Source organism: Fusarium redolens (genome assembly GCF_020744475.1).
Source record: "Fusarium redolens strain MPI-CAGE-AT-0023 chromosome Unknown BKA55scaffold_20, whole genome shotgun sequence".
NCBI lineage: Eukaryota > Fungi > Ascomycota > Sordariomycetes > Hypocreales > Nectriaceae > Fusarium > Fusarium redolens.
Genome location: NW_025763683.1, coordinates 46,894 through 59,461, shown reverse-complemented (window position 1 = coordinate 59,461; position 12,568 = coordinate 46,894). Strand labels below are relative to the sequence as shown.

The 12,568-nt window shown below is 45.5% G+C and overlaps 5 protein-coding genes across 5 annotated transcripts; 3 read left to right on the top strand and 2 right to left on the bottom strand.

The window, feature by feature from the left end:
* Positions 1 to 2,121: 2,121 nt before the first annotated feature.
* Positions 2,122 to 2,739, top strand: BKA55DRAFT_712759 (uncharacterized protein; the record flags this gene model as incomplete). Its single annotated transcript, XM_046200833.1, has 1 exon — positions 2,122 to 2,739. The coding sequence occupies exon 1, from the start codon at positions 2,392 to 2,394 to the stop codon at positions 2,737 to 2,739; it is 348 nt and encodes a 115-aa protein (XP_046043540.1). The 5' UTR covers positions 2,122 to 2,391.
* A 691-nt stretch (positions 2,740 to 3,430) lies between these two features.
* BKA55DRAFT_544754 (uncharacterized protein) lies at positions 3,431 to 4,291 on the bottom strand (the record flags this gene model as incomplete). Its single annotated transcript, XM_046190753.1, has 1 exon — positions 3,431 to 4,291. The coding sequence occupies one exon, from the start codon at positions 4,289 to 4,291 to the stop codon at positions 3,431 to 3,433; it is 861 nt and encodes a 286-aa protein (XP_046043539.1).
* A 3,600-nt stretch (positions 4,292 to 7,891) lies between these two features.
* Positions 7,892 to 8,190, top strand: BKA55DRAFT_192519 (uncharacterized protein). The gene has a single exon (XM_046185077.1). It carries the CDS (start codon positions 7,948 to 7,950, stop codon positions 8,131 to 8,133), a length of 186 nt encoding a protein of 61 aa, XP_046043538.1. The 5' UTR covers positions 7,892 to 7,947; the 3' UTR covers positions 8,134 to 8,190.
* Positions 8,191 to 8,628: 438 nt separating this feature from the next.
* On the top strand, positions 8,629 to 9,504 carry BKA55DRAFT_742831 (uncharacterized protein). Its single transcript, XM_046201523.1, has 3 exons — positions 8,629 to 8,832; positions 8,886 to 8,908; positions 8,960 to 9,504. Exons 1-3 carry the CDS (start codon positions 8,731 to 8,733, stop codon positions 9,027 to 9,029), a joined length of 195 nt encoding a protein of 64 aa, XP_046043537.1. The 5' UTR covers positions 8,629 to 8,730; the 3' UTR covers positions 9,030 to 9,504.
* Positions 9,505 to 9,976: 472 nt separating this feature from the next.
* On the bottom strand, positions 9,977 to 11,431 carry BKA55DRAFT_544752 (frequency clock protein; the record flags this gene model as incomplete). The annotated part of the gene is made up of 2 exons (XM_046190752.1): positions 9,977 to 10,746; positions 10,804 to 11,431. 2 exons carry the CDS (start codon positions 11,429 to 11,431, stop codon positions 9,977 to 9,979), a joined length of 1,398 nt encoding a protein of 465 aa, XP_046043536.1.
* Between the last annotated feature and the right edge of the window lie 1,137 nt (positions 11,432 to 12,568).

Genomic DNA, 12,568 nt, shown 5'->3' with positions numbered 1-12,568 from the left:
CGATCACACGCGAACACCACCTTGACCCGCCCATTCGGGGTTTTTGTAGACTTGCCAGTAGTAAAAGCATATCCCCGAGACTTCGCCCAGGAATTGACTGCTGCAAGGAGAGCTTCACGTGATTTATATATGCCTTCTGGGGGAGATGTGGAGCAGAATGTTGTGATGTTATTGATTGTCGACTTGATTCTCTGATCAGGCTGTCAGGGAGGGGTTGGTTCAATTCCCCCTCCTTTGCTGGATACAAGAATAATATTGTGATAAAAGAAAGTGGAGCCCTTTCCCAGCCACCAATCTAACAAATCTTGAGCTGCCCATCCGTGCATTTCATAGCTGCATGAGACAGCATCTTGCCGCGACGCTAAAAATAGAGAAATTCAAGCTGAGATACAGAATGCAATGTACTGTGGGGCAAGTCAATATGCCGCTAACCCAATTTAGCACACTTGCAGTGATTTTCAGGGGTTTCCAACAGTCACCTCTATAACCCGCCATAACAGGGAACGGGTAAAACCTAACGCTGATAATTTTTTGGGTCCCGTGCCTATCATTTCCCCCTTCCTCTCCAGCACCTACTTTAGGCTTATTTTAATCAAAATGAAAAATGACTCAGGCAACGACATGCTTTTTATTAGCGCTGTCAATCGCCTTCATCCCCGCTACTTCACACGAAGTGGCCCTCCAGCTCGGCCATTCCCCGCCACGGTTTTAACATGGCTGAGAGTATATTAATATGAGAAAAAGAAGGAAAAGCCAAAAAAATAAGGAGGGTAGATGACCGCCTTCCCGAAGCTCTATGCCTCCCGGCCTGTTTCACACTTAACCTTATGTCCTCATACCCCACCACTCCTCTAAACTTGAGCTAGGAGGTTTTGGCCAGCTCTGTGGGTGTCGTGTTATAGTGCTGCCATGAAGTGCTCCAGAGAAGATCTAAAATTATTGCTTCTCTCCATAGCCCGGCGATATATTGGAAACCCGTTTGGCTCTGCATTATTTGAGCACTTCCAGCAATTCCGGGCAACCTGTCAGAATGATAAGTAAGATCTCGACGAGTATAGTTCTCTGCCAGGTCTTGCCACAGTCGGCCTGGATTAGGCTGAAGATTTAGCATATTGTAGGCCAATATACTATGCCGGTTTCTCTCATGTGTCGACCCATCTTCGGAAATTGTCTCAGTGCAACAATCCCGGACTAGCTCTGAGTCTGTATAATGGACTGTTCTTGTAGACAGTACATTCTCCTGAAAAGCCCACCCACGTTTAGAAAGAGGACCAAAGTCGTGCACTAAACTTTCCAGTTTCTCATAGCTGTGACTTCTCTCCTGGATAACAATGTTGCATGTTGTTCCGTCGACCAACTCATATTCTTCTTCAACAGATTGCGTTATTCCCCGCCTGGCACGAAGGATTCCGCTTTATGCATGGGACGCAGCAGATGCAGCTATCGTAACATGCCCATTTTTGAAGCATTCACCCATTTTCGCCGATTCGACCTCCCAACCTTGCACACTGTCTTGTAAATACAAAGGCTGTCCACCCAAAGGTAGTCAATTGCAAGTTCCCTTGTAATATAAACAGCGTCACGAATTGTTTTAGGCAATTGCGTTAAAGATATACCTTTCTTATGCTTTTCTAATGAAGTAGACGTTGTCTTCAAGAGATGCTGGCTATCACCCCAGCAATAGCTCAAGTTTGCATAGGGACCATGAATATTCCCTGTGTCGTGTGAAGTGGGCTCCCCACTTGGCTTTCCGACGACAATAATACGCTTTGGCAACGGGAGAGCATTTTGTTGAATGCAACTGCGATGACGTGTACGGCAATTTTCGAGTCACTCTTTGATGAAAGAAAAGCATTGGCCGCTGTTTGAGTTGATAGTAAATGGGGATAATTGCTGCTGTATAGGCTGTCTCATCGGGGGCTCAGGGTTTGATTTCAAACAAACTGTAGACGATATAAGTACTACTCTTCTATATATGTTTTCACAGCGAGTATGTACAGCCAGCGCTGCCCTCAAATCAAACAAATCAAATTCGTGGTCATAATTGAGATATTTGATAGCCCGCGACGCTGGATTTGTTGTTTGAAATATTTATTCAAATATTTCAAATATTTTAAATATCACCATTTGAGCTCTTACCTCATCTCTCCTCGCCACTATTAGGCCCAGCTTCACTGCACCCCTGACCCAGTCAGAATCCGTGTTTATGTTCATCTCAGCCAGAAAAAACACCATAAAATCCTTACAATCTTTATAATCTTTGTTAACATTGGGGAGGCAGCGTTTGGAAAGTTAAGCGGGGCGCGACGTGACGCGAAACGGCGCGATGGACGCGGTTGCGGACAGCATCGTCGCGAATCAGACTGGCTGCGAAAGCTAACAGCGAAAGGGATGGAGAACTTGTCCGGTAATGTTGGGATAGTGATGCAAGCCCTGGTCCGCGAAATCCGTGACGAAACAATGAAACAGATGGCGAAGGCGCAGCAAGAAACCGTGAAGGAAATGACGACGTCTCACGAGAGAACCATCGAGACTTTGTGGAACGCTTGGAAAAAGGAACAGCAGGCGCTCAAGCAAATGATCGAAGGCCAGGAGAAAGCGATTAGGCAGCTGCAACAAGATATTCAAGGCATTCAGGCGCAAGCCGCACAGGAACGAAAGCTGATGCAGGAACAGATTGACGAGCTCAAACGAATGCAGCAGCACGCCTCACGCGATATCGAGCCCCTGCAAGTGTAGGCCGCCGAATAGATCAAACACATCCACGAGAAATCAGATATCATGGCGCAGCGCGCTGTAGTCGGCTCCGCCCAGACGACATAGCTCGTATATCACCAACGGAGGGGCCGAATGGCGGTGTTGGACGTCCTGAGCCGGTGTCATCACCTGCGCCGCCGCTTTCGTTACCCTGTGGAGAGGACCTTTTCTGCATGATAGATATCTCCGGAGCGGGCGACGATGACAGCGACAAGGCGCAGATCGGAGTGGTCCGACAGGCTATCGAAGACGCTGTGAGGACAAGAAAGAAGGACGAGAGATGGAGATGCGCAGCAGTGATTAGAGGGGCTAGGAACACCAATATCATCAAGGTAATCTGTACAGAGCCGACAAAGCAGCATCTGATACTCCTCGTTCAAGTGGATGCATTCCTCCATTATTACTGGTAGATTTTACTTTCAGTTTGTTTATGCGTTAACCAACAGGCAACTCTAACTCTATCCTGTGTAACCTTTACCCCAAGTCGGCGCTAGCTAAACTCAAGTTGACGCTAGTTAACCCCAAGCACCAATCAGCAACTCGGCTTCGACCAAAGCGATAAGGACCAAATTTGTTGGCCCTGCAACCCCATTTTGGTGGAGGATTTGACTCAAATCGCCTGCGAATAATACCTAGGTCAATAAAATCAACCCTACTAGAGTTGATTTGGTCATTAGTTACTAGGTGTGATAACAGCCTTGGCATGGTTAACCAGGCGATCGAATGCGATGTGTATGAACCAGAGTTGAGCATCGTCTGACTTATCTGGATCATCCGGATCCACTTCGTATTCCATAGCGATCAAGCCCCTCAAAAAGTCCTTTTTCCCACTAAAATCCTTTAAGTGGACAGCAGAACCAAGCCGACGAAGCCACGGGTTTGGCGCAGTAAAGTCATTCTCCTCATCAATACGCTCTGCTTCCTGACTTCGAATATCTTTACCCTTGCTCTGGAATGCATCAATGGCCCTCTGGAGTGCGGCTTGTGACTCGTTATCTTGACCCCTTGACTGTTCAAGATTCAGTCCTCTTGCCACCTCAAATAGCTCGCTTCCCGGCCCACTAAAGAATAATCGTTGATAATGGACTCCTGTCCTCCACGGGCTGTTGCTCCTTTCTTCTTCTGTCATGGCAGCTGAGCGACGTCCACCTTTGAGTTCTATGTCCCAATTATGCTTGACCCTAAGATGTTCTCGAATCTGCCTCAACTCTGTGCCTACGTATCGGCAATTAGAATGAGACGACGTGCTTTGCTCTGAGATAAACTCACACCGAATACCTCCTGTACCTGGCGGACCTAAAGCTACAATGGGCGGTGCATTATTGGGCCTGGGTGGTAGATTAACGTGAGCCTCTAGCTGACCCTCAAAGACTTCATGCTTAGATGCCCACTCTTGCGCAAACCTGATCTCCTGAATGTTGAGACTATGCGGCTCGCTGCGAAAATGCACGTTGACTTGTTTCTGTGTGACCATAGTCTGGCATGTACAACAGTAGAGAAGTCGAAATTCTGGATCATATGCGAAGTACTCCATTGCGAACAAATTTAATGACATTAAAGTCTTACTTTGAGCTCTATTAGCTACTATGCAGTATTAATACCTTCCTTAAACCTCTTTATTCTACATTGGAAGTTCGAGCTAAATACGGCCTAGATGAAATAAGACATATATCTTTCGCTAATCTTTCTCTACACATGCTAGTAAAGGTAGCTAGATAGCAGAATTCCTAAACCCCCCAAGACCAAGCCACGCATGCCATTCTCGACTAATTCGCCGATACTCGGCCTTTGCGCTAGCAATATGCCCAGGTGCTTCTTCTAGTCCTCGCGCATATGCCAGTCCGGCTATCTTAGTCGAGTGAGCCGCCATCTCATCGTTCCACGCCCATGAAACTGCCTCAATGAAGTCCCTCTTGAATTTAGCTTGCTGTAAATGCCGACGTGAGATCGCAATAGCTGCGTGGCGCCACATCTGGATATTAGTCTCTGTTCCAAAACTGAGTTTGAAAGTGCGGCTCAGCGTAACACTAAGCCGTGTAGCCGACCACGGACCATCTGAGGTACCAGCTGCTATTGAGTCAGTTTCGGCTTTGTCGGTTGTCAATTTCCGCAATATGCGAGAAACCTTCTTTCTTTCTTTGCGAGCTTCCTTATCGTTTACTTGTAGGTACGGCAGAGTCTGTTGTTTTGTGCCCCATGATGACGATAATAATTGCGGGACGGAAAACTCGCCCCAGATGTATGGCGTGGATCCTTGCTTGAAGCCGAGAATCTTGACTAGCTGAGAAAGCTGACTGAGAAATGGTACTATGAGCCAAACATAATATAGAAGAAGTTCCCCAACCTCGCTCGGTAGGTACCGATGTATAATCTTGGTTGTGCCAGTAACGCTATATCCCTTGTGGTAATATGTCACGAAGCTAACAAGGCCATTTTCAATGAATATATTTCGGCGGCCCCCCGACCCGTCTCTAGGGTTGGAATGCTGAATACAAAGCAGTTCCGTCCCACGTGCTGGCTGGCCCCCGGTGATATGCACAAGAAGTAGCAACCGCTCGAGGAATGCGTTGACTGTAGATACGTATCGGCCTACAGTTTGCAACCTCCATTTTCCAGTTTGTTCATTCTCGAAGAAGTCCCGCCGAAGAAAAGTTTCTTTGAGTATTCGGTCAAGGATCCACCTCCGATGACCATGCAAGACCTCGTTCTGGGGATGACAAGTGAAGTTCCAACTTGGGGCCCCTTCCGACGGATCATCCACGATTGATCGCAGGCTAAATTGGGGCACAATACCCTTTCTCTCTGTATCAAGTAGTACCAAGAGCAAATCTATTAATTGATTCTGCGCCGCCTCTACTTCTGCAGCAACTAGGTCACGCAGTCCAGTCATCGAGAAGCGCATTTTTTTGTGGCTCAAAATCTCGTTGTCGTCCGACCACATGATGTAGCCAAGACTTGTCGTATTATCTTTTATGGCTTTGCCGTATGCACGAAGCTTCAGTGACCAGCTTATCGGCGACCTCGAGTCTTTTGTCATAAACCTGTCTTGCATTTCTTCTAGTGCGTAAGCCGGGAAGTCTGCTTCATCGAGTTCGACAGCAAGAAGCGCCCTTTCAGCAACAAGAAGCTGGCCCATCTTGATGAGCGCCGATAACTTCGGAGTAAACTCAGCAGCCCCTGACAGTTTCTGCGCATTGCCGGATGTCGCATCTTGGCGAATTCCCATTACTGCCAGAAAGCTAACAACAATGCTATCATAAACATCGCCATATAACTTGTGATCTAGGAGCAAAACCATCAGAATAAGGCATCTATCATCCAGTCTCTTTCTGAGTTCCTCAGAGTGATCGGGATTCTGTCCATCGCCGCTGGCGGCACTCATTTCTGACGCTGTGTGAACGGCATCCATCATCGCCGCAGCCTGCCCCTCAGTAAGCCGGTAATGTAATTTTGGACCCGTCTTTAGCCACGCCAGGCGAAAAAGATAGCACATTAAATGCTGAAGGACGCGGCTATATTTTCTATACGTATCTTCTCTTAGGTTGTGGATCAGTGGCTTGCGGGACGAGCGACCAACGATAAAAGAGTTAAGCCGATGTTGGTCGAAAGCATTCAACATGCCATCCTGAAGTGAGATTCGTGATCGGGTGATAACGCGTGAAAGAGAATCGAGAAGAATGGAGAGTAAAGTTTCAGAACTGCCTGGGGAGCCTAGCTCATAGGACTTGGCTAGGTTTGGAAGTGAAACTAGAGCGGCGACTTGAGCCAGTTCTTGTTTGTAGGGCTCTAGGAAACGGGGCCATTCCGTGACTTGAAGCCACTGGTATTAATGTCTAGGGTCAGAAGATAGAAGGTTTATATCAAAACCAGTCTGGTTTGATATTGCTGAGTTTTCATTTTCTTGCTGGGCAAGCTGAAGGTTTATGATGTCCTCAAGTCCAGTTTAGGCAAACACAGGGCTGATATTAGTTGCGTTACTTCCTGCATCAAATCCAGATGGGCTTTCCTCCATGTCCTCGTGAACTTTGCAGGCCTTAACGATAAAGTACCTACATCGTGAGCCGTAAAAAAGGGTTTGATAAGAGACTGGAGTCCTGACCAGACCGGCCTGGGCCAAACCCTTGATCCCTCCAACCTCTCCCCTTCGTCGGCGCCCCGGTTGGCGCAATGGTTGCTTATGAACCTTTTTGAGGTGATCTTCTATTGCTGTACGACCTCGGCAGACATACCGGTCTCGATCATCTTGACAAAGTAGACAGCAAATTCCATCGTGGAAAACACCAAGAAACTGAATTGGATGAGCGATCGGCAGCGGTCGCACCCTCCTGAATATCTCATCGGCGTCTCGTATAAGAGGTAGATGATCAAAACTTCGTTCAAATAGCTTGATAGCAGCGACCTTGAAGGCACGCATCGCATTGTGGTGCTGTCGGACATGTTGGGCGATGTTGGTTTGCGGTACAACGCCACACTGTTTGCAAACAATGATACGCCAAGAAGGATCGTAGGAAAAGAGACCTTCAAGTTCCATATTGGAAGGCGACTATACTCTACTAGCCGTTCGATGACACGAGCTCGTAAATATTGTTGGAAAGAAACCTCAGATTGAAATTACAATAAAGAGGGTGGATAACGTATGAAAGCTAAAGTAAGCGTTCACACGCGTGTGACGCGCGTGCACATCGTCGATCGAAATGGAAAAGATCAGTCGCTATATGGATTGAAAGGGAATAAACCGGAGATAGACAAGCACTCGAGAAGTTGACAGGGGTACGCGACAATTAGGGGTACACGACAATTAGAAATAGAAGAGTAGGGTAGATCATCCATGTCGTAGGGAATTGTGTTTGTAATGGCAAGATGTGGGATGAGGTTAAAAATAGTGAGTTTGTAGATGGGAGGATAATTCAAAATAAACTATAACCGGAAAGGATGAGAGGGAAATCTTTTGTGAGAAAGTGGGCATGCCTTTTGGTTGTGGAAGTTGGAGGAGTGGCTATTTGCCCCAACAAATAAGGAATAATGAATTCTCCGTATTTCGGGGATCGAATTAGGCTTTCCCAACCATCCAATACTGCATTTCAACCAACGGTCTCCTGTACGTCATTGCTCGAATGGTTGAGTATAAGGATCCCTGGGCAGTTACCCCTCGTTCACGCCACGTTGACTGATAGCACCCTCTTCTCAGCCATGGATTGCTACAGCCATTCAATAGCATCTGCCTCCCAGTTCACACAACGACCAACGACCCTACAAGCCTATTTTGAGTCCATGTACCAGTACACGGAGATCCAAATGACGACTCTACCCGGATTCATCTACGATCGTACTGCTGCAAACCCGGACTTCAGCCCCAAGGAGGGGCGCAACGAATGAATAATTGTTAATAAGCTGACCAGATTTGGGCCATGGTGAGTAGGTCCCATTTTGTTTCCCCTGTTAAACTGCTGAATCAAACCTAACGCTCCAGCTCTCTCCACACCTTAACTTCAAGTTCTCTCCCGCCACCTGGTCAATTCATTTTGGCTACTCTTACTACGTAATTGCAGCCCTACGATTCCTCTGCTCGTAGATCTGATCATCGATTCACCTGGGCGCCATGAAGCGATGGATGTGGTCTCAAGGCCGAATCCCCGCCCGTGGACGCATCGCAAGGCGAGGCCAAGCTTTGTAAGAGAGGATACTATCATCCAGCAGGTGATTGGATGGAAGTTGCCTCTGCCCCAGGTGATGCTGATTCATGCCTTCGACGCTGGTTGGGGAGAGGGGGGTTAGAGAGAGGTGTTGGGGATCTGATAAGGGGATGAGGTGACCATAAATACCAAGCTGGGCTGCATAATACTATGTACTTTTAATATAAATTCTTCATAGCATTCATTCATCTTTCTTCTACAATTATTATTTCTTCATTATAAATTCCTACTCATTACCCTAAGTGGATCACCGCGCCTACACCCTAATTAAGATCAAGTCATGCATCTACTTCTGCCAACGCCTTGGAAGAACAAAGACAACCCCAGAATGGTGCTGGTAGGTTCTGGAATACGAAATAGACCCAAGTCTCGATTGCTTGTGGTAGGTCGTAGCTGTCGGTATCTGTTAAAGCTTTACTGATAATATCCCTTCAGGATGCTGAGGACACAAGATCAGAGTTCGTTGGAAACATCCTTGGTTCCGACCCAGGCTCTTCTAACGGCAGCAGTGTGACGACCAATAACTGGCATATTCCCAATGCGCCAGTTCCAACCGGGAGTGCGGCTTCGGCAGCGTGATATTCTGGTGCTGCCGTTGCGGGCTGCGTCAAAAAAAGGACAGCGATCATGGACTATCATCGAGAGTTTCCCGTTTTCTGGGGTTTGGCGCTGAGGGAAGCGGGTCTTGGGAACTCAACGTTGACTCCATGGAACCCCTTGATAAAGAAGTGTCTTGTTTGCAGAAATTGCTGAGTCACTTCTACTGCAAAGCAATTATTCCTCCTTCTGATTGCCCTTAACGTAGAACGCGCGTTGGGGACGTAGGTCTCGCTCCCCAACATTATTAGTGAGGGCCATCGAACCCCAAGACCAGCTAGAGGGGTTGATATGACGAGGATATGACGATGGCGTAGTGCCAGATAGGGGAAGAATGTCTAGCATGTGATTTCCGAATTTGGGTTGCATGATTTATACAAGCCAATCACACACCTGGACCGTTTCTCAGACGTTTTGCACTGACGAACGCAACCGTGAACAGTGACATGGTCTGTCGTACCCATTGGGTTTATGTGGGGCTGGAACCCCGATAATCTTGGAGGTTTTAGGGGCGAAAAAATCAACCATAGCCGGGAATAGCATGATCCCACCTATTATTACCGCAGAGATATGAGCTTTTTACTATGCCCTATGTATCATTGGCATCACGTTCATACCGAAGATAAAGCGGTAACTAGAATAGTAGACACATAGGGTATTAATTAATCTTGAGGGCAAATTTGTCCTCGGAATATTTATGCTGCGATTATATCTCCTTCTGGAAAGATCATGAGTTATTCAGGAACTGTCCTGGCAACTGCCATTATATTCGCTCTCTACTACTCCAGCAGTAGGCAACAGGGCTATCATCGTCTCACAGGGAAATGCCTGTAGTGGCTTTCTTGTTCGGTGTAGCGGCGGCCTCCCGAATGCGGTTAGTCAAGATCTTCGTTGCAGTTTTTCGATTAATAGAGTACATGTTCTATGTCTCAAGATAATTCGTCTGGAACTTCATCAGCATCGACGCCGGTGCTAACATCGACGCTATTGGGGTAGCTACTGGAATGACATGAAATCGTCCGTCGGCCCATATGCTCCTCTGACGACCCAGCGTTATCTGCATCTATAGATGGATCGTCATCTTCGTCGGACGTGGAATTATCGGTGCTAAACGGCGGAAAGAAATTGGCAGGGGATGGCAGTGGAACTGGTATCAGTCTCTCCATGCGCCATGACAGATACTCAATCTCGACAGGCGGTGGTGCTTCGATTGTTTTTGGTTCTGAACCGCCGGGAACGGGACAAGAAGTTAACATCGCCGCCCGACGACGAATGATCCTTTCTATGGTTTCATTCGACCTCCCAGGCTGAAGTTCGGAAGCCCATGGGAGAACATCTTGCTTAGGCCGCTTCGTATCGACAACTACCGTAAAGTGATCATCGGGGAGAACACCACCAAGTCCGCAGGGTACCAAGGGCTGCTGCCCCATGTCTTGCTGAGCGTCGTTCCAGATCAAATCCAGCTCGATATCGCTGCTTTGTTCCCTGTCATCGTTTATCAGACCCTGAACTTCATTGTTATCCTCGCCCATGGCTGAACTCTGCTGACGCAGGTCTTGGCATCGATCCGTCAACGGCCTGTAGCTGATGAAGGGCCCAGATGTTGTTCGTCGAGGAGACCGAGCAAAGTTTGATAGTTGCTGAGAATCTTTTCGGTTTTGGGCGCTCGAGGGCGTGCGAGTGGTTGGTGATAGATCAGCTGGATCACCCGACAATTAAGTGCAGAAAGGTGCGCCGCTGTAGTATGTGATAGCACCTTCGTGGTGTTGCCATTTGCCAGCCGTCCCTCTGGAGTAATTCAAGCCCAAGCCCGACCCGCCAGGATTATTGTCGTCCACGGCTATAGACGAGCAAACCGACGCACCCCGTGAAGTGTGCCCACCTGACGAATCCTGCTGAGCAAACAGTGGCTTGTAGCGGAAACTTTCAACTCGAGCGCAAAGCTGTGAATCAAAGTTAAGCGCATCCTTACTTAAGCCGCCGAATTGGGATTCATTACTAGTGAAACGGCTAGTCTTCGGACGCTCTCGTTTCTTTTCCGAACCATCGATATCATAGGCAGAAGGAATTTCTTGCGAGTTGTAGCCAGAGCTGTGGCTACTGAACTTGGTATCTTTGGATCCGCCTCGCCATCGAAATTTATGGCCGTCAGGAGATAACTGAAAGTTGGTGCTGATTTCTAAGACGGCCGAGCGAACGAGATCTGGTGTCACATTGATCAAGTGGAGCTGGGCCAAGTTGTACAGCAGGTTCAAGGACACCCAGCCTTCAGCGTCTAGGTGGACGTCCTGGATACTCCGCTGTCCAGGCAATAAGTCGGGCGGCAGTAGGTCCAAATGCTGGATGTAGTTCATATTCTCAGATAAGCGAGCGTCGCAAGCCATTTTTCACCTTAAAAGGACTTTTTTAAACTACTCTCAAAAAGTCTACTTAGCTTTAAATTAGTTCAAATTATAATATAATATACCTAACTATTATATGTTTAAGTATAATCTTTATAAAAACTATAACGTATATGATAAGCGAGCGAGACAGACAAGCGAGCGAGACACCCTACTTTTCACCTTAAAGGCAGATTTTTAAATAATTCTTAAAGTTTCAAATTAAACTTAAAATAGCTAAGATCCTAACAACATATATATAAGTCCTAAAATAAGCTATGTGAAATTTCTTAGATTTTAAAAAAAATCCTATATAGCTATAAACTTTAAAATATATTTACACTGTAATTTACACTGTATTTTAAGGTTTTCTACATAAAATAAAATAATCAAAAGTCTTTAAAAAATACTTTATTATATAATAAGCTATACTATTATAAGAAATAATTTTCTTAGATTTTTAGCTATTTTATTTAAGTATTAAGAAGCTATAGGGTAAGCTACTTTTTGCTGTACAGTATACTGTCTCGCTCGCTTGTCTGTCTCGCTCGCTTATCGTGTACGTTAAGTTAGTTATAAATATTTAATATAGAGATAGGCTTACTTAGGCTTGCCTTTAAATTATTTAGGTATATAACTATTAAATAGCTCTTGCTATTAAGTAAGGTCTAAGCTTAGTATTTTATTATAAGTTTGCAGTTTAAGAAAATGCTATTTATTAAGTATATAAGGCATATTATAAGGAAATAAATTTATAATTCTATAATAATTAGATATTCCCTTAGCTTTTATATATACTATTAGAAATTCTTAATATTACTAAGTATTATAATTATATACTTTAGTAAGATATTATTAAATAAACTTCTATATAGTATATTATAAAATATTTTAGGTATTATTATAAGAAAGACTTACTTATATTTTACCAAAGATATTTAAACTCCTAGGCTTTATCTAATATTTACACTCCTTAATATTATAAGTATTAACTATCTCCTTATTATAATAATCTAGTCTAGTATTAATTATACTTAGATTATTATCTTCTTAACTAGAGGTAATAAGAAGTTCCCTAAAAGAAATTATATTAGGTTTAATTTCCCTAGTATTAGCTAATAAACTATTCCCCGGTTTTAT

What these genes read in the sequence shown, in the direction of transcription:
- BKA55DRAFT_192519 (XM_046185077.1), top strand. Translation starts at nt 7,948, where the DNA reads ATGGATTGCTACAGCCATTCAATAGCATCTGCCTCCCAGTTCACACAA.
- BKA55DRAFT_742831 (XM_046201523.1), top strand. Translation starts at nt 8,731, where the DNA reads ATGCATCTACTTCTGCCAACGCCTTGGAAGAACAAAGACAACCCCAGA. An exon ending in CCAAGTCTCGATTGCTTGTG is followed by an intron (nt 8,833 to 8,885) that starts GTAGGTCGTAGC and finishes ATATCCCTTCAG; the next exon opens with GATGCTGAGGACACAAGATC. An exon ending in GCTGAGGACACAAGATCAGA is followed by an intron (nt 8,909 to 8,959) that starts GTTCGTTGGAAA and finishes TAACGGCAGCAG; the next exon opens with TGTGACGACCAATAACTGGC.